This window comes from Cibotium barometz, chromosome 46 (assembly GCF_041138505.1).
Source record: "Cibotium barometz isolate CiBa-2024 chromosome 46, ASM4113850v1, whole genome shotgun sequence".
NCBI classification, from domain to species: Eukaryota; Viridiplantae; Streptophyta; class Polypodiopsida; order Cyatheales; family Cibotiaceae; genus Cibotium; species Cibotium barometz.
The window spans coordinates 10,267,378-10,287,978 of NC_141091.1; the positions used below are offsets into that span (position 1 = coordinate 10,267,378).

General features: G+C 34.6%; 1 protein-coding gene across 1 annotated transcript in view; it reads left to right on the forward strand.

Annotated features, from left to right (window-relative positions):
• LOC147611859 (germin-like protein 5-1) overlaps positions 1–12,298 on the forward strand; it is a 34,832-nt gene extending 22,534 nt beyond the window's left edge. The window contains exons 2-3 of the mRNA XM_086783738.1: positions 12,056–12,071; positions 12,158–12,298. Of these exons, the coding sequence (XP_086639864.1) occupies positions 12,056–12,057 (2 nt within the window). The 3' untranslated portion in view covers positions 12,058–12,071; positions 12,158–12,298. The remainder of the gene's footprint in view (positions 1–12,055; positions 12,072–12,157) is intronic.
• The last annotated feature ends 8,303 nt before the right edge of the window (positions 12,299–20,601 follow it).

The window sequence follows — 20,601 nt, forward strand, 5'->3', positions numbered from 1 at the left end:
TCCTTCTTTCGCACGTCACCTAGCGCTTCACTCATAGGCCGCTTCCTTGGTCTCTCATCCACTCTACCGGAAGCTCACCATTTAAGCAAACCGAGGCTGGTCACCTCGGCCGACCTTGCTACGCGAGACATCCTCCGACGACTCTCTGTTCCAGCAGTTGCAACTTTAAGAGATAGGTCTCCACGACCTCATTCACAAGACGGTCAAAATGCTTCCCCAGCATTCTTGACATAAAACAATCATTTAAAAACAAATTTCACAAACAAATATAGTTCTAACGATATTTCCATCTTTTCTCATTACTCCGCATCCTTTCACATTAGACCCCATCTTTTTTTCATCTTACCACAATTTTATTTTCATCATCGATCCCTATCACATCACATCATTCCTACATCAAATCGCATCCAATCGCATCATCCACACATCAATCCACATCATCAATACATCCATCCACATCAATCCACACATCAATCCACATCATTCAAACATCCATGCACATCAATCCACATTATCCACACATCAATCCACCTCATCCATACATCCATCGACATCATCCACATCAATCTACATCATTCACTCATCATACACACACCAATCCATATCATCCAAACATCCATGCACGTCAATCCACATTATCCATACATCAATCCACCTCATTTCATAAGCATTCCCATTCTCATCTAATCACATCTTTTTCTATCTCATCACTTATTTCCTCATTTATCACATCTCACCCACTTGCATCTACTCATATATCTCATCACTTCACATACATTAACATCTATCCAGTTTACATCGTATCTTATCACATTTATTTCACATCACATCTCACACATCCCTTATCATTCATTCACATCCTATATCATTCATTCACATCCCAATTCACATCACATCACATCCATTTACATCCCTTATCATTCATTCACATCTCGATTCACATCACATCACATCCATTCACATCTTATATCATTCATTCACATCCCGATTCACATCACATCACATCACATCACATCCATTCACATCCATTCACATCCCATATCATTCATTCACATCCTATATCATTTATTCACATCCTGATTCACATCACATCACATCCATTCACATCCCTTATCATTCATTCACATCCTATATCATTCATTCACATCCTGATTCACATCACATCACATCCTATATCATTCATTCACATCCCTTATCACATCTCATCGCTTCAATTCTCGTTCATATCCATCACATTTACATCCACATATATTCTCCCACATCCATACTTATCACATACACATCCACATCTATCCTTTCACATACACACATCCACATCCATTCTTTAACATACATCCACTTCTATTCTTCACATACATCCACATCCATCCATCCATTCATTCCCATCTATCAGATTCACATTACTTCTCATCACATCTATTCACCTCACATTCTCATCACATCTATTCTCATCACATCTATCCACCCATTCATTCTCATTTATATGATTCACATCACATCTATCCACCCATTCATTCTCATTTATATGATTCACATCACATCTCATTACATCTATTCTTAGAATGCAAAAGAATCCATATTTTTGATATAAAGATTCTTTACACATCTACTTATGCATAGTTTAAATTTTAAGGAGAATAACTCTTTTGAATTAAAAATAAATTTCTTTATGCATCCTTCTTTGCATGAAATCAAAATTGATGAGAATAACTCTTTTGGAATAAAAATAAATTCTTTATGCATCTATTTATGCATAAAATGAAAATTGATGAAAATAAATCTTTTGGAATAAAAATAATTTCCTTATGCATCTTCCTATGCATAAAATGAAAATTGATGAGAATAACTCTTTTGAAATGAAAATAAAGTTCTTTATGCATCTTTCTATGCATTAAATGAAAATTGATGAGAATAACTCTTTTGAAATGAAAATAAATTTCTTTATGTATCTTTCTATGCATAAAATAAAAATTGATGAAAAAAACTCTTTTGACTATGCATAAAATCAAAATTGATGAGAATAACTCTTTTGGAGTAAAAAAAAATTCTTTATGCATCTATTTATGCATAAAATCAAAATTGATGAAAATAACTCTTTTAGAATAAAAATAAGTTTCTTTATGCATCTTCCTCTGCATAAAATGAAAATTGATGAGAATAAATAAAAATAAATTTCTTTATGCATCTTCCTATGCATAAAATAAAAATTGATGAGAATAGCTCTTTTGAAATAAAAATAAATTTATTTATACATCTACCTATGTATAAAATGAAAATTGATGAGAATAACTCTTTTGAAATAATTTTTTTTCTGTATGCATATTTCCATGCATAAAATCAAAATTGATGAGAATAACTCTTTTGGAATAAAAAAAAATTCTTTATGCATCTATTTATGCTTAAAATTAAAACTGATGAAAATAACTCTTTTGGAATAAAAATAATTTTCTTTATGCATCTTCCTATGCATGAAATGAAAATTGATGAGAATAACTCTTTTGAAATAAAAATAAGTTTCTTTATGCATCTTCCTATGCATAAAATGAAAATTGATGAGAATAACTCTTTTGAAATAAAAATTAATTTCTTTATGCATCTTTTTATGCATAAAATAAAAATTGATGAGAATAACTCTTTTGAAATAAAAAATAAATTTCTTTATGCATCTTCCTATGCATGAAATGAAAACTGATGAGAATAACTCTTTTGAAATAAAAATAAATTTCTTTATGCATCTTCCTATATGCATAAAATTAAAATTGATGAGAATAACTCTTTTAAAATAAAAAAAAATTTGTTTATGCGTCTTTCGATGAGAATAACTCTTTTGAAATAAAAAAAAAATTGTTTATGCATCTTTCTATGCATAAAATGAAAGTTGATGACTATAACTCTTTTGAAATTAAATTTTTTTTTCTTTATGCATCTTCCTATGTATAAAATGAAAATTCATGAGAATAACTCTTTTGGAGTAAAAATAAATTTCTTTATGCATCTTCCTATGCATAAAATGAAAATTGATGAGAATAACTCTTTTGAAATAAAAATAAATTTCTTTATGCATCTTCCTATATGCAGAAAATGAAAATTAATGAGAATAACTCTTTTGAAATAAAAATAAATTTCTTTATGCATCTTCCTATATGCATAAAATGAAAATTAATGAGAATAACTCTTTTGAAGTTTTTAAAAAAATTCTTTATGCATCTTCCTATGCATAAAATGAAAATTGATAAGAATAACTCTTTTGAAAGAAAAATAAAGTTCTTTATACATCTTCCTATATGCATAAAATGAAAATTGATGAGAATAACTCTTTTGAAATGAAAATAAATTTCTTTATGCATCTTTCTATGCATAAAATGAAAATTGATGACAATAACTCTTTTGAAATAAAAAATAAGTTTCTTTATGCATCTTTCTACGCATAAAATCAAAATTGATGAGAATAACTCTTTTGGAATAAAAATAAATTCTTTATGCATCTATTTATGCATAAAATAAAAATTGATCAAAATAACACTTTTAGAATAAAAAACAATTTCTATATGCATCTTCCTCTGCATAAAATGAAAATTGATGAGAATTAAAAAAAAATTCTTTATGCATCTTCCTATATGCATAAAATGAAAATTTATGAGAATAACTCTTTTGAAATAAAATGAAAATTGATGAGAATAACTCTTCTGAAATATTTTTTTTCCTTTATGCTTATTTCTATGCATAAAAAAAAATTGATGAGAATAACTCTTTTGGAATAAAAATAAATTCTTTATGCATCTATTTATGCTTAAAATTAAAATTGATAAAAATAACTCTTTTGGAATAAAAATAAATTTCTTTTTGCATCTTCCTATGCATAAAATAAAAATTGATGAGAATAACTCTTTTGAAATTAAAAAAAAGTTTCTTTATGCGTCTTCCTATGCATAAAATGAAAATTGATGAGAATAACTCTTTTGAAATAAAAAAAAAAGTTTCTTTATGCATCTTCTTATGCATAAAATGAAAATTGATGAGAATAACTCTTTTGAAATAAAAAAAATTTCTTTATGCATCTTTTTATGCATAAAATGAAAATTGATGAGAATAACTCTTTTGAAATAAAAAATAAATTTCTTTATGCATCTTCTAAGCATAAAATAAAAATTGATGAGAATAACTCTTTCGAAATAAAAATAAATTTCTTTATGCATCTTCATATGCATATAATAAAAATTGATGAGAATAACTCTTTTGAAATAAAAAAAATTTGTTTATGCATCTTTCGATAAGAATAACTCTTTTGAAATAAAAATAAATTTGTTTATGCATCTTTCTATGCATAAAATGAAAGTTCATGACTATAATGTTGGTAAAAGCATAATGAGTGATAATGCAAGCTTAATGTGAGCAAGGGATGATAAATGAGCTATGTAGGTTCAAGATAAGCCATGGTGGTCACATGAGCAAAAAGGTAATTAACTAGTACTTAATCAAGGATTAAGGAAACAAAATGGAAGCATAATGAGGAGCTTCACATAGCATAGAAATTTGTATTTTTCTCATTAGAAGGGCCATCATTTTATAGCCAAAGTGTACAAGGTTGAGTGACATCATTGCTTACATATCATCAAGGGCATCTAAGGCCATCTCCCCCCACATGGCTCCCTAGAATATAGCCTCCAGAGCATCTTCTGAAACTCGCCTCTTCCAAGTGGGGGTTTACCCTTCATTCACCTAGATTCTCTTCATATTACATGGTCCTTTTACATTTCATTGTGTGCCTTAAAATTAGGCCATGACATTGATCACATATTCCAACACCCTCCCTTGATCATGGCATGGTATATTGCCCTCCCTTGATCCAAACATTACATGAAAGAAAAGAAGCTTAACTCATAAGGAGTATAGCTCTACAGTACATAAAAGAAGTTAGCATAGCTCATAGGGAGCATGGCTTCTACATTGCGAAAAGAAAATAGCATGACATGAAAACATTCCTCTCCCATACCCCATCATCATCATAGCATCATCATCATCATATCCATGGGCATCATCATCATTTGTTGGTCATGGAGACCCAACACCCCATCAATCCCCCCTTGAGGACTACATGGCCTACTGAGAGATATTGTGGGCATCATAAAAATAACACATAACCTACATCATCGGTGGTTAGAGGTGTCCATACATAAACATTTGGGTAAGAGAGGGCATAAACATTGTTGGCTTTAGAAAGCCCAATCTGCATCTACCGCTTCATCAAAAGAGGTAGTAACATTGTTACATGCTTGAATTGCTTCTTCGGAATCATTCGAAGTGCTTGCCATATTTGCCTGGTTGGTGTAGCATTTGTCGGCGAGGTGACCTGGCTTTCCACATTTGGTGCACATTCGCTTTGGCTTGTCTTTGTAGTAGCAATTCTTGAGAAGATGGCCTGTCCTTCCACAATGTGTACATTGGAGTGGTTTGCCGACTTGCTTTTGAACAAGGTATGCCTGGGTTGAGACAAGATCAATGGCCGTACCTTTCAACTTCTTCTCTTCTTCCAAGAGAACACTCTCTATCCCCTCCAAAGTGGGATCCTGCATGTACTTTAAGGTCGGCATGAGTGTATCATACTTGGATGGCATTGACTTTAGGAGGATGGCTATGGCATCACTCTCCTTGACTAGCTCATTGATGGCTTCGAGCTGGGCCATCAAGCTCTTCATGGTGTTGATGTGAGACGCAAGTGTCTCATCAACCTTGAACTCTAGACTGTAAAAGTCTACTTTGAGACTGATTTTGCTGTGGAGGCCTTGAGCACCAAAGGATTTATCCAATGAATTCCAAGCAATTTGTGAAGATGTTCCATTACCAATGTAATGTATATAACTATCTTCAACTCCAAGGGCAATGAGAGCTAATGCTTTCTCATCCTTGGTTTGCCAAGAGACTTCTCCTTCTCGTGTGGCAGGTTTAGGTATAGTACCATTGACTATGCCCCAAACTCCTTCTTTCATTAGTAAGAACCTCATTTTGACTTGCCAAGTGTGGAAGTCATGACCGTTGAATTTCTTGATGAAAGAGGATGATGACTTCATGATTGGAATTGAACAATGCAAAGTATTAAAAGCTAGAATCCCCCTTCACCATATAGATGCATGTTATTACTCAAGAATTCCCCAAACCCATAAGCCTTTGCATAGTAATAATAACTGGGTCTAGACTTGATTTTCATCCTAGGTTTTCTAATTTTGCTTTTGGGTTTCAATGATTTCTTGATATAAGCTTCATTAGATGATTCCGCATCCGAAGGCATGATTGCAAAGAGGTATTCAACTCAATATGCATATTAAAATGTCATCACAATAGATAATTACTATTAAGTACATGATGATTAGTGGAGGTGATTAATTCAAAGAGGAAAAACTGCCCCAAAAAACAGAGTGAGCTTTGAGCAAATGAATGAAGCTCTTCCCAAATGAGAAACATAAAATGCTTTAAACCAAGTGAAAACCAAGGTGTTGGCTTTAAACTCAGCACTCAAACATGTCAAGATGCTGCTTCAATCTCTGGAAATCTTCTCTGCAACACAGCATGTACTGCTATTGATAAATTAGTTCAAACAGCAGCTACAGTGGACCATTGCTCATGAAAATCAATATGTGGGGGCTTCATAGCATCAACATTATGCTCACAAGAGGAATTAGCAAACCATTCACCATACAGCACGAATTAGATGAATTTTGCCAAAAAACAGTGTGCTGTTGCAGAGTCGATTGCGCTGCGTAGACTGCGTGGGAGCTCACATGGAGCTAGGCATCGATGGTGGAGCCGGATGCAAGCTTTCTTTTGAATCAAGAAGCTTGTGATTTGATGGATTATAGAGCCCGTATGAAGCAAAAAACCAGCAGGGGGTGAGTTGGAGCTTTAATGGAAAGCTTGCAAAAGTGAGAAATATGATTAATGTGGTTAATTACTATGCCTAAGGATAACCTCGCTCTAATACCATGTTGGTAAAAGCATAATGAGTGATAATGCAAGCTTAATGTGAGCAAGGGATGATAAATGAGCTATGGTGGTTCAAGATAAGCCATGGTGGTCACATGAGCAAAAAGGTAATTAACTAGCACTTAATCAAGAATTAAGGGAACAAAATGGCAGCATAATGAGGAGCTTCACATATCATAGAAATTCGTATTTTTCTCATTAGAAGGGCCATCATTTTATAGCCAAAGTGTACAAGGTTGAGTGACATCATTGCTTACATATCATCAAGGGCATCCAAGGCCATCACCCCCCACATGGCTCCCTAGAATATAGCCTCCAGAGCATCTTCTGAAAACTCGCCTCTTCCAAGTGGGGGTTTACCCTTCATTCACCTAGATTCTCTTCATATTACATGGTCCTTTTACATTTCATTGTGTGCCTTAACCTTAGGCCATGACATTGATCACATATTCCAACATATAACTCTTTTGAAATAAAAAATAAATTTCTTTATGCATCTTCCTATGCATAAAATGAAAATTGATGAGAATAACTCTTTTGAAATAAAAATAAATTTCTTTATGCATCTTCCAATGCATAAAATAAAAATTGATGAGAATAACTCTTTTGAATTAAAAATAAATTTCTTTATGCATCTTCCTATATGCATAAAATGAAAATTGATGAGAATAACTCTTTTGAAATAAAAATAAATATCTTTATGCATCTTCCTATATGCATAAAATGAAAATTGATGAGAATAACTCTTTTGAAATAAAAAAAATTCTTTATGCATCTTCCTATGCATAAAATAAAAATTGATGAGAATAACTCTTTTGAAATAAAAATAATTTTCTTTATTCATCTTCTATATGCATAAAATGAAAATTGACGAGAAGAACTCTTTTGAAATGAAAATAAATTTCTTTATGCATCTTCCTATATGCATAAAATGAAAATTGATGAGAATAACTCTTTTGAAATAAAAATAAAGTTCTTTATGCATCTTTCTATGCATAAAATGAAAATTGATGAGAATAACTCTTTTGAAATGAAAATAAATTTCTTTATGCATCTTTCTATGCATAAAATCAAAATTGATGACAATAACTCTTTTGAAATAAAAAATAAATTTCTTTATGCATCTTTCTACGCATAAAATCAAAATTGATGAGAATAACTCTTTTGGAGTACAAATAAATTCTTTATGCATCTTTTTATGCATAAAATCAAAATTGATGAAAATAACTCATTTAGAATAAAAATAAATTTCTATATGCATCTTCCTTTGCATAAAATGAAAATTGATGAGAATAAATAAAAATAAATTTCTTTATGCATCTTCCTATGCATAAAATGAAAATTGATGAGAATAACTCTTTTGAAATAAAAATAAATTTCTTTATGCATCTTCCTATGTATAAAATGAAAATTGATGAGAATAACTCTTTTGAAATATTTTTTTTTCTTTATGCATATTTCTATGTATTAAAATCAAAATTGATGAGAATAACTCTTTTGGAATAAAAATAAATTCTTTATGCATCTATTTCTGCTTAAAATTAAAATTGATGAAAATAACTCTTTTGGAATAAAAATAAATTTCTTTGTACATCTTCCTATGCATAAAATGAAAATTGATGAGAATAACTCTTTTGAAATAAAAAATAAGTTTCTTTATGCATCTTCCTATGCATAAAATGAAAATTGATGGGAATAACTCTTTTGAAATAAAAAATAAGTTTCTTTATGCATCTTCTTATGCATAAAATGGAAATTGATGAGAATAACTATTTTGAAATAAAATATAATTTCTTTATGCATCTTTTTATGCATTAAATGAAAATTGATGAGAATAACTCTTTTGAAATAAAAAATAAATTTCTTTATGCATCTTCCTATGCAAAAATAAAAATTGATGAGAATAACTCTTTCGAAATAAAAAAAATTTCTTTATGCATCTTCCTATGTGTAAAATAGAAATTGATGAGAATAACTTTTTTGAAATAAAAATAAATTTATTTATGCATCTTTCTATGCATGAAATGAAAGTTGATGACTATAACTCTTTTGAAATAAAAAATAAATTACTTTATGCATCTTCCTATGCATAAAATAAAAATTGATGAGAATAACTCTTTTGAAATAAAAATAAATTTCTTTATGCATCTTCCTATGCATAAAATGAAAATTGATGAGAATAACTCTTTTGAAATAAAAATAAATTTCTTTATGCATCTTCGCATCTTCCTATATGCATAAAATGAAAATTGATGAATAACTCTTTTGAAATAAAAATAAATTTCTTTATGCATCTTCCTATATGCATAAAATGAAAATGGATGAGAATAACTCTTTTGAAATAAAAATAATTTTCTTTATGTATGTTCCTATGCATAAAATAAAAATTGATGAGAATAACTCTTTTGAAATAAAAATAAATTTCTTTATGCATCTTCCTATATGGTGGATAATAAAAGATAAAACTTATTTCACCAATTTTTAGAAAATTGTGCCATAACCTCCTTTGTATGGTTGACCATTTTTCAATTTTTTCTAACTTAAAATTACTTAAAAAATTTCCCCAATTGATTTTAAACACTCTTAACTAATCAAATTCACTTTTAAAAGAGAAACAATATGAAAAGTTTAATTCCAATAGTTAGATTACTTAACTAGGATAAAGAAGGGCTGAATTTAAGAATGAGAGAGGGGGAAAGCCTTTCCAGGAAGGCATAGCTTCAGATTATCATTTTAAAGATAACAAAAATTAGAAAACCATTAAAAGAATCAAGAAAAAGTAAGATTTCTAACTTACATAAATTTTTGAGAGCTTTTCTTTGGCTTGATGGTTTGAGGGTTCTACTCTTGTTTGCAACAAGAGTGGCCACCAGTTCTTTAGAAGAGGGAAAGGTCAAAAACTAATGAATTATTAAGAAATTCATAGTTCTTGGCTCTGGGGTGGTGGAGCAGAGTAACAGTGCATAAAACACTATTAAGATTTAACAAAGAGGGAGGCTTCTATTTATAGGAAAAAGTGAGCCTCTAACCAAGCAAACTGATTCTAGAATTTTCCAGATCAGTTTGGTCAATTTTGACCATTTTTTAGGTCAGTTTAGCTCACTTTTTGGATCTAGTTGAAGCAGGAGAGAGAAAAGATGAAAATATCTCATTCTTTGTGAGTTTAAAACTCAACCATACATGTGAAATAGGCGCCTCCTTCATGAGGGGAATTCCCCCACTGAGGTGTCAAAAATGCATCATTTCACTAATTATCTCTTCTTTTTTAACTAATATCCTTGTCCTTCAACTCTTCCTCTTATGTGAGTATTTACTCATTTTTAGGGGGATTTTCTTCATTTATCTCGTCCATACATTTGGATGAATCTGATTGGCCCCTCAGAACCTTAATTTAAAATTTTTCAAAAATCTGGACTCCTAGGATAAGGCCTTTTGAACAGATTATAATTGATTTCTAATGCACCTTCTGAATATCTTTTTGAACTTTTGTTTCGGGGAAATTTATTTTAATAAGAAGAGATATTTTTCCATCCAAAAATATCCAAAATTTGAATAACCTCTCTCTCTAGACCATTTTCTCTCTCTAAGCCAGAACAGGTAGAAACAAGATCTTTTATATTTCTGAAGAGGGATTTGATTACAGGGGAAGATACTGGACTTCCTGAGAGGCTGGGGAGGAATCTTACGTGTGACATATGAATGTGCCATGCGTGGGCTAGCCTCATGATCAACAGAGAGAGCGCCTCTCCTGTGGGTCTGTGCGAGAGATGGCTGCGCTTCTCTGCGCGAGAGATGGGAGATGGATGCACCACGCGTGTGTGGCAGCTTCACCACGTGGGGGAAACTCTTCTCTGTGTTCGATTGTTCCACGGGCGGCTTTCTACAGATGCGCCATGGGGCGGTGTCCTGCTTGCCCTTATTGAGGGGGCTGGCCTCATGATCAACAGGGTCCTTGCACAGTCTCAGGGTGAGCAAAAAGCTGAGAACTGGGCGTCCTTGTCAACATGGCTTCAGAGGTTACGTAGTTAGGGTGAGCAAAAAGCTGAGAACAGGGTCCTTGTCAACTAGGGAGGCGGTGTCCTGCTTGCCCTTATCGAAGGGGCTGGCCTCATGACCATCAGGGTCCTTGCCAACATGGCTTCAGAGGTTGCACAGTGAGGGTGAGAAAAAAGCTGAGAACAGGGTCCTTGTCAAAGTGGGGGTGGTGTCTTGCTTGCCCTTATCAAAGGGGATGGCCTCATGATCAACAAGGTCCTTGCCAACATGGCTTCAGAGGTTGCACAATCAGGGTGAGCAAAAAGCTGAGAACAGGGTCCTTGTCAACTGGGGGCAGTGTCCTGCTTGCCCTTATCTAAGGGGATGGCTCATGATCAACAGGGTCCTTGCCAACATGGCTTCAGAGGTTGCATAGTCAGGGTGAGCAAAAAGCTGAGAACAGGGTCCTTTGTCAACTGGGGGCGGTGTCCTGCTTGCCCTTATCGAAGGGGTTGGCCTCATGATCAACAGGGTCCTTGCCAACATGGCTTCAGAGGTTGCACAGTCAGGGTGAGAAAAAATCTAAGAACAGGGTCCTTGTCAACTGGGGGCGGTGTCGTGCTTGCCCTTATCGAAGGGGCTGGCCTCATGATCAATAGGGTCCTTGCCAACATGGCTTCAGAGGCGAAACCTCTTGATACCTCTCTTGATACCTGTGGAGGTAGAGCTCAAGGCGAGACCCTGACGTGATGAGACAACTAGAACAACAGGCAACCTGGAGGTGATGAAACGACTAGAACAGCAGGATGAATGGAACAGTAAGCAACTGATTGGACCCGGGAAGAGCATCACGTCGCAGGAGGAGTGGGTATTTTCAAATGCGAGCATGAACTTCACGCTTGCGAGAGGAGTGGGTATTTTGAAATAGCCCCACCTCCTTTGCCCATGTGGAGGGAGGTGGGGTTGTCGTTAATCTTGTACAGATAGGTACTGATCGAATAAGCATTCGCTAAACCTTTACTAACAGAAGCTATATCAATTAGCCCTACTGACAGAGAAATATCTCGCTCAATCCCAGCTATACTTAACAGAAGAACCTACAAAATATCCCATTAATGGTATGTTTATCCTGTGAAGTTGTTTTACGTACTGCTTTCTTGATTTTCCAGTTAACTTATAATTAAATGGATTTTAAATTTTGCAGCGTTTTGAAATTGAGAAAGTGATATATGTGGTTAAAAAGGAGAAACATATTGTAATAAGAGGGTTATGTTATAGAAGGTGTGTTCCCCAATCTAGAAAGCTAAATGCCTCCCTATAGACACGAAGTTCAGTTTTTGTTTTTTTTGGAAAGATTGGAGCATGTAATTCCTTACATGTGACTCTCTTATTAGTCAAAAACTAAACCTTGTTGGCTCACTAGATCCACCTTTTTTTTTTGCTCAACCTTTTATGATCTTAGATAGTTTTGAGGCATCTATTTTAATCATGATTGACTTGATCCAATGATACAACACTTCTCATTTCTTTTTTGCTCTCAAGTAAAAAAAATGATTTTTTTTGCCCCCCGCCCCCCCAATTTGTAACTACCCTCCAAAAAGCCCTCCCATTACCTACCTATGACTAAAAATAAGTTTTCTAATATCTAAATCATAATTCAAGCTTCATAATCACTGCACTTTCTTACTTTTAAATACCTAGACCACCAGATCATCATCACATCCATTTCATGTCCTTTTAAAAATGACATTTTTCATTCCTCTAAAAACACTACAAGGTTGAGGTTCCCATAGCAACATTGTTAGCATCACTATGGCCCCCTAATATGTGCTGCTAACAATGTCACATCAAACATGTCACATAATGACATTCTTAGCAACACATTTTGTGTCACTAAGCAACATTTTAAGGTTGACAAACTTATTAATATTTGTATTGCATAGCGACACAAACTGTGTCGCTATGCATATAATTATACACTATAGTTATATCCCACATTGTGATTTGTATATGGTAGTTCTCTCTCTCTCTCTCTCTCTCTCTCTCTCTCTCTCTCTCTCTCTCTCTCTCTCCCCCTGGCACACACACATTTCTTCTCCTCCTCCTTCTCCTCTCTCTCTCTCTCCCTCTCGCACACACACATTTCTCCTCCTCCTCCTCCTCCTCCTCCTCCTCTCTCTCTCTCTCTCTCTCTCTCTCTCTCTCTCTCTCTCTCTCTCTCTCTCTCTCTCTCTCTCTCTCTCTTGTTATTGCATTCTCTATCTCTCTCACACTCAAACTGGTGTGCTTGGTTCTCACACTCAAACTAATGTGCTTGGCTCTCACACTCAGACTGATGCCTGGTGCGCTCGGATCTCATCTCTGTGATTCCTCTCCATGGAGGTTGGCTGATATTTCTTAATAATATCAGGCCTTTACTTGGTTATAAGATCAATAACATGTGAATATACTTGCTCCTTTAATAAGAGTTTGTTAATACAAACGATAGAATATAGAGATTTAACCAAAGACTTAACAAAAAGATTGACTAGCTATAACTAATCTAATTCTCCTCCTTGTTCGAGCTCTTACACCAGCGCCTGTAATCCTTCCTATCATCATCACCTTTGACACCCTGCTGCCCATGTCACTCGAGGGAAGGTGAGGGTCCTCCCTTTTCTTGCAAATGAATCATGACATACAAATGAAGGTGATGGTCCTGCCTTTTGCAATGAATCATGATATACAAATGAAGCACTTGTTACTATTTAATTAAATACCACATGACAAAGATCAAAGAATATAGCCAATTTTATGCTATTTGACCACATACCGCTAGTACACTTTTCATTCTTCTCAAAAATATTATAAACTAAAAGATTTTTAAAATAATCAAATAAGGTATTATAAAATGCTCCTTTATCTTTTTTCAATAGATATGGACCACCACATCATCATTGGCACATAATCATCAAGCCCAAAAAGTGACCTACAAAATAAAATAAAACATTTTCTCCCTGCTAAAAGTTGTAACTACTCCTCCCCATACCTACATATGATTAAATCATACCTTTTTTTATGTCTCTCTCTCTCTCTCTCTCTCTCTCTCTCTCTAATCATAGATTAGGCACCTTAATCATGCCTTCTTACGTCTCCCCTTCAAAGTATTGCAATGAATTTTCCCTATAATCTCTTTCATCTTTGCGAAAAAAAATCTCCTTGGATATGAGTTAAGCTTTCTAACAATACCTCTCCAGCTCTAGTTTGTCTTGTTGCAATTTCTCTTCTCCTCTCTTGTTAATTCCCACAATATTTTGCTCTTTTCATCTCTTGTATATTTTATCTCTTGTATATTTCCCTCCTTATCTTTGTTTCTTGTGGTATGTTTTCTTCACTCTTATCACCCAGAAAAAGGAACCCCCTTGGAGACATTTCAAATTCTAAGAGGAAAGCTATTCCACACATTCAAGATTCAACATACCACAAGAAAATATTTATTTGAGGGTGAATAGTTCTTTATATCCAAAAGATACATTATTCATGCAAAACCTCCCTTTCCAAGTTTATCATCCTTGGTGAGGTATACGAATGAAGGTTAGCACAAGTTGTTTGGATATTGTAAACATTCGTGTAGTAATGCCTCAAGAGCTATAGTGGCATGATCTCTAATACAATACTCAGCAATTTATGAAACATGTATGCTCGGTAACAATGTATGATGAGTTTAACATTTTTAGCTCATACAATAAAATAAGTGGGTGCACTTATTTAACAAACTTCAAGAATCTATTTCTAATTATTTTCCTTTGATAGGGAAACCATATTATTTTCTCACGATCATGAAAAACCACATGAGTTTTTCATAGTGACAAATTTTTGAGGTGGAGCATTTGAAGGATGTGGTTTGTAAGAGCTAGAATATAGGTTGGAGACTCGGCTTCAGCACTAACCCAATAAGCATTCTCTACCCTTTTTGCTTGTTAGAGAGTTTTGAGGCATCTATTTTAGTCATTATAACACCATACTAGATAATTTGGGAAAATTCCCATTCCCATTTCCATTTGAAAATGAGATCATGGTGAACTTGTCCAAAATTTTGTCAAAACCCCCTCATATGACATATCATCATAATGAACTTGAAGAGTGGAATCTAAATGTACAATCTCTGACAAATTTTGAGTTGTTATGTTAAATATCCAAAACTATATAGAAAAGTGGATTCCCAAAATATGAGATTTTTTCCAAATTTTCTAATTTTAACTTTGATTGACTTGATCCAAAGATAAAGCATACTATCAAGAAGCCAAATTTCATGGCAAACACATAACACATTTATTGAGAGGAAAGGTTAGCTAGTGTGCCCTTAAATGGGCTCATTACTCTATAGGTTGCAAGTTTTTAGTGAACATTGTCCCACCTCATAATCTTTTGAAATTGAGAAAGACTTGATATATATGTTGTCAAGTTCACATTTTTGGAAAGATTGGATAATGTTCCTTATATGTCAAGCTCTTATTATTAAAAAACAAAACCTTGTTGGCTCACTAGATCCACCCTTTCTTGCTTAACCTATTATGCTCATAGATAGTTTTGAGGTATCTATTTTATTCATAATTAACTTGATCCAATGATGCAACACTTCACATTTCTTATTTTCTCTCAACTAAAAAAATGATTATTTTTATTTCCCCCTCCCAAAAAAATGTTGTAACTACAGCCCTCCCATTACCTACATATGACTAATCATATAGGAATAATGGGTATTCGAGCCTTTTCTCTTATTACCTAGATATGATTAATCTTACCTCCCATTACCCACATATGACTAATCTTATAGGAATAATGGGCATTTGACCCTTTTCTCTCAAATCACCAATCACTACTTCGCTTTTACAAGAATAGTGGCTACTTGATCCTTCTCTCAAATGAACAAAACACCTACATATAAACAAAATACTTGCATATATATATATATATATATATATTTCCAAGGCACACCTATTGTACCAATTTTTGGTAATGCATGCAATTAACTAAGAAGATGACAAGATTTTATGCTTCACTTTCCAAGATAAGTTTCCACATGCATTGTTACCTATGGACTAGTATTTGGATTACCTTCGCATTCCTTCCACATAGTTCTCTCTGTTATGCTTGTGGTGATGGCAACACCCATCCTCTTCAAAGCACTTTCCAAGGGCATCTAGTGGACATAAACACTACATCCATCTTAATATTATCGCTTTCTCAAATTTGGTCTTAGTTTTCTTGGTGGTTATGAGAATACCCTAACCTTAGGTAAGCAAAGCCTATCTATTTTTGCCAACATAAACTAACCAAACCAAACCAAATTCCGACAAAATTCAAGCATCCATTGTAGCACGGTCCGAGAAATGCCTTTTTTAAAAACCTTATCTTTATACGCACACATACATGTCTATATACTTCTTTTTTGCAACAATCTGTCTCTTTATATTACGTGATTCAACATATGCTAGACATGTATACATACAATATATATGTATGTGTGTGTGTATACACATATATAGATATATATGTGTGTGCACGTGTATACATAGGTACTATATACACATATTTTATTATACAAATACACACACACACACACACACACAAACACACATTTTATTATACAGGTAGTATATGTGTATTATTTTATTACATTTTTATAAAATAAATGTGATTTATTATAGTATCTATTCTAGCCATTTTTTAAAAGGCTAGAATTTGATAAAGCTTATTATAAAGCGATAGTCCTGTATAGGTACCCACCACCTTAGCGTAAGGTAGGAGCCCTAGCACATGGGTGATGCAAAAGGAGGGAAAAAGGCTAAGGGGTGCAAGTTTTGGTTGTGAATTTAATGTCACTTCATAGATTATAATAGCAATTATATGCATAGATTAATAATTCATACATTAGTAATAGCAATTATATGCATACATTACTAATGCAATCGAAGAAAGAAAAGAGAGAATGGGATTGAATTGAATACTTATAATTTGTATATTACATACATACCTTAAGAAGATGACATCGATGGGAGATGAAGTAAGAATGGATGAATTTTCACCATCGATAATCCTCTATATGTAAGGTGCTAAGTCAGCATGAGTGACCATGGGCACACACCTTCTAAGAGTGAGGGGATCAATATTGCATCTATCTGTGTGCGCAGACCAAAATTTTGCCAAGATAGTTGCAAGAAGCATTCTCTTCAAGTATAGAATTTAACAACAATGACTCTTGAACTCGAGCTGCATTTTGGGTCATTTCCTCAAATTAATAAATAGTAGTGTAGGGCAGGATAATGCTTTAAATAAAATATGGCTAGGGGCACGGCCTCCCCCTAGCCTTTGTTTTTTGGAAGCCATGGGCGTCACAACCAACATAAGCACCATCATCATCATCATCATCATCATCATCACCTCTCCCTCTCCCTCTCTCCTTCTCTACTTCACACACACACACACCCCCTATACACATTCCATGCACACACACTCCTTCTTGATGGATCTACACACACCCTTCTTAATGATCCCTCTCCCTCTCCCTCTCTCCTTCTCTACTTCACACACACACACCCCCTACACACATTCATATGCACACACACACCTTCTTGATGGATCTACACACACCCTTCTTAATGGATCCGCACACCCCCATGATGAAAACATGCATACAACATGTATCAATAGTAGGAATAGAGATTACCTCCATAGCCTTACCTTCATACTTAAGGTCTTTTCTTGTCCTTGTACAAACTGTGTTTGTAGTCTTCTCAATGCATATGCGGTTTGGGTACCACTACCTTTGTATTTATACTTTTACTCTTGAAGGAGATGGCCCATTTGGGTATCTACACCTTTGTATTTATACTTTTACTCCTGAAGGAGATGGCCCATTTGGGTATCTACACCTCAGCAGGTGGGTCTTATTATCCCTCACCATAGTTTTTAAGTGCCCATGGCACCATAGATAGTACAAAACACACTCTGTAGGTGGGTCTTATTATCCCTCACCATAGTTTCTAAGTGTGCCACCCATGACACCATAGATAGTACAACACACACTCTGTAGTCATCCAATGCTTCCAATAAGTTTTCATCTTCTCATCACACACACACACTACATCATAGGAACATCGTGAGTCGACCTCCACTGGAATACCACCAACATAGTCATGGGTCTGCAGGCATGAGGGACTCTGGACCTCATCAACATAGTTGTGATGAGGGGGGGTCTCATGGTGATTGCCTCTTGTTATTTGGTTGTTTTTGTGAGCTAGAGTTTGAGGGCCTTTGTTATCATGTCTCATAGTACACAGGGGGGGGGCAATTATAGATGCAAATGTTACCCTTGTGGGCAGTTACGTAATAGTACATACAAAAATTGTTTCATTGAGAGGGACCTCAAGTACATATGTGAGAATCTGCATGAGCGCTTCCATAATCCATTGCTCCAAAGCCACTGCATAAGATTGCTCAATAGAAAGAGGTCTCGAATTTGAACTAATACAAGGGCATCGAATCCAAAAATCATGGCCCTCCAAAGGGCTACATGAAAGGGAGGGGCTTCTTGTGTTTTAGGAAATGAGTGATAGGATTGTATTTCCCCAACAGACCATAGCGCATCAAATGCAACTCCACAACAGAAGGGAGCAGTACATTGGGGGTCAACCACGAAGGATACATGGAAATATAGATTCGTAAGTACACTCCACTACAAAATGCCTATCTTTTATCTTAATTTTGCAAGCAACTAAACTTCTCTTTTATCTCTTATATGTAGGAGAAAACTGTGGGTCATCGGCCACGTAAAGTAGAGGAGGTCAATTACCATAGGAACCCTTGTGATATAGATGCTTGGAATCATTTTTTAGATACTAACATCATCACGCAGGATCACTTAAGCAACATGAGCCTTTGCCGGTGAAGAGATGAGTAACTAAATCATATTAGTGGAATTATATTTACATTGATACATGGTGTGTATTCATTTTTTATATTAGGGAGACCATGAAGATGATGGGATTCCAGAATAGCAATGCGGGGACAATGAGGAGGATGACCTAGCCTAAGACCATCCCCTTTCCTTTTTGTACTGAATAGTTTCATAAACACACACAATTGTTTTTCAAGTATCTTGCAAGTATGTCTCTTGTTTATTTGCAAGTATGTCTCTACTTTAGTTATATTGCGTGCTTTTTGGAGCTAGTCGTGATAGAAATGCCAGTGTTTGGCACTTTGTCATGGCAATTTTTGAATGCCAAGACACGTACAAATAAAAAACTAGAGAAATCTCCTTGTAGGCTATGCGGTGCAGCATCAAGGAGATTTCTTTGTTTTTTATTACATCCACAGGTGCAGCCACACTCACATTACAAGCATCTCCTCACAACTCTCTCTTCTCTCTCTCTCTCTCTCTCTCTCTCTCTCTCTCTCTCTCTCTCTCTCTCTCTCATACACACAAGAGCTAGAGCAAGGATAAGAAAAGGGTGCACTTAGTAAAAAGAGGGATTGTGTCATTGTATTATATGAGAATGTAGCTTATATATACAACTGGTCGTTATTCACACTTGGGTGCCCAAGGCTTAAAACCCTAACTAATAAGCTTAATCATTTGCTATATTTTCTCATAATATTTACAACGTTTATAGTGCCTTTTCATGAAACTTATTGTGCTACTCTTGTTTGTAATAGAGAGTGCCTTTATTAATCCCAAAATGGGTTTAGCATCTCCCCTACTGGATGGAAGTTGGAAGTTCCATCGTTAGAACTTTTTCATGGCCTAAAAGCCTTTCACCAAGCTTGAATCTATAATGATTTCTTCTTGATTGAAGCTTGCCTAGTATTCTTCGAAAATACAGATGGGTTGTCTAGAAGGACATGTTTATGGTCTTCAAAAGTAACATTTATATAGCCATGTAAGCACTAGAGACAATCATAGTAATATAAATTTGATACTCTAATGGACCCCTAGGGATGTGCGTATGGTCTTCAAATGTAACATGCATATAATCAAGTAAACACCAAAGACAAGAATAGTGATATAAAATTTGCCACTCTATTGCACCCCTATTTATATCAAAACACAAGATCTCCTTATCAAAACGCTATATGGCCTCCTTCTTGTGGTCAAGCAATATCAGGATCAACTTCATGAATCTATATGATGCAATGACCACTGAATTGGGTATTCTATGCCAGGCTCATATCCATAGTAGAAGACCTTATCTTTGACTCTCTATGTTATTGAAGCATAATCGATCAAACAATGGAAAATCATAACATACATGAGAGTCTTTTCTCTACTCAACAGTGGATTTTGCTAATGTAGGGTGTTTGAGATTATGGGGGTGCAAGAGATGAAGGTAACGAAGCCCATGGGTGTCTTATATAGGCTGGGAGAGCTAAATCCATGTAAGATTTTCCTCACCAAGTGTATGGAGAGAGGGAGAGAGCGACCCATGATTCCCCTCACCAATTGAATGACAACTCATAAATTTCTTTGGATTTCTCCAAAAAAAAAAAATGTACCACTTAGTTTCTTGAAAGTCGAAACTTTTATTTATCGAAGGCGAATACCACTTAGTTTCTTGAAAGTTGAAACTTTTATTTGCGATCATCGCTAAAATTGATGCATTAAGTTAT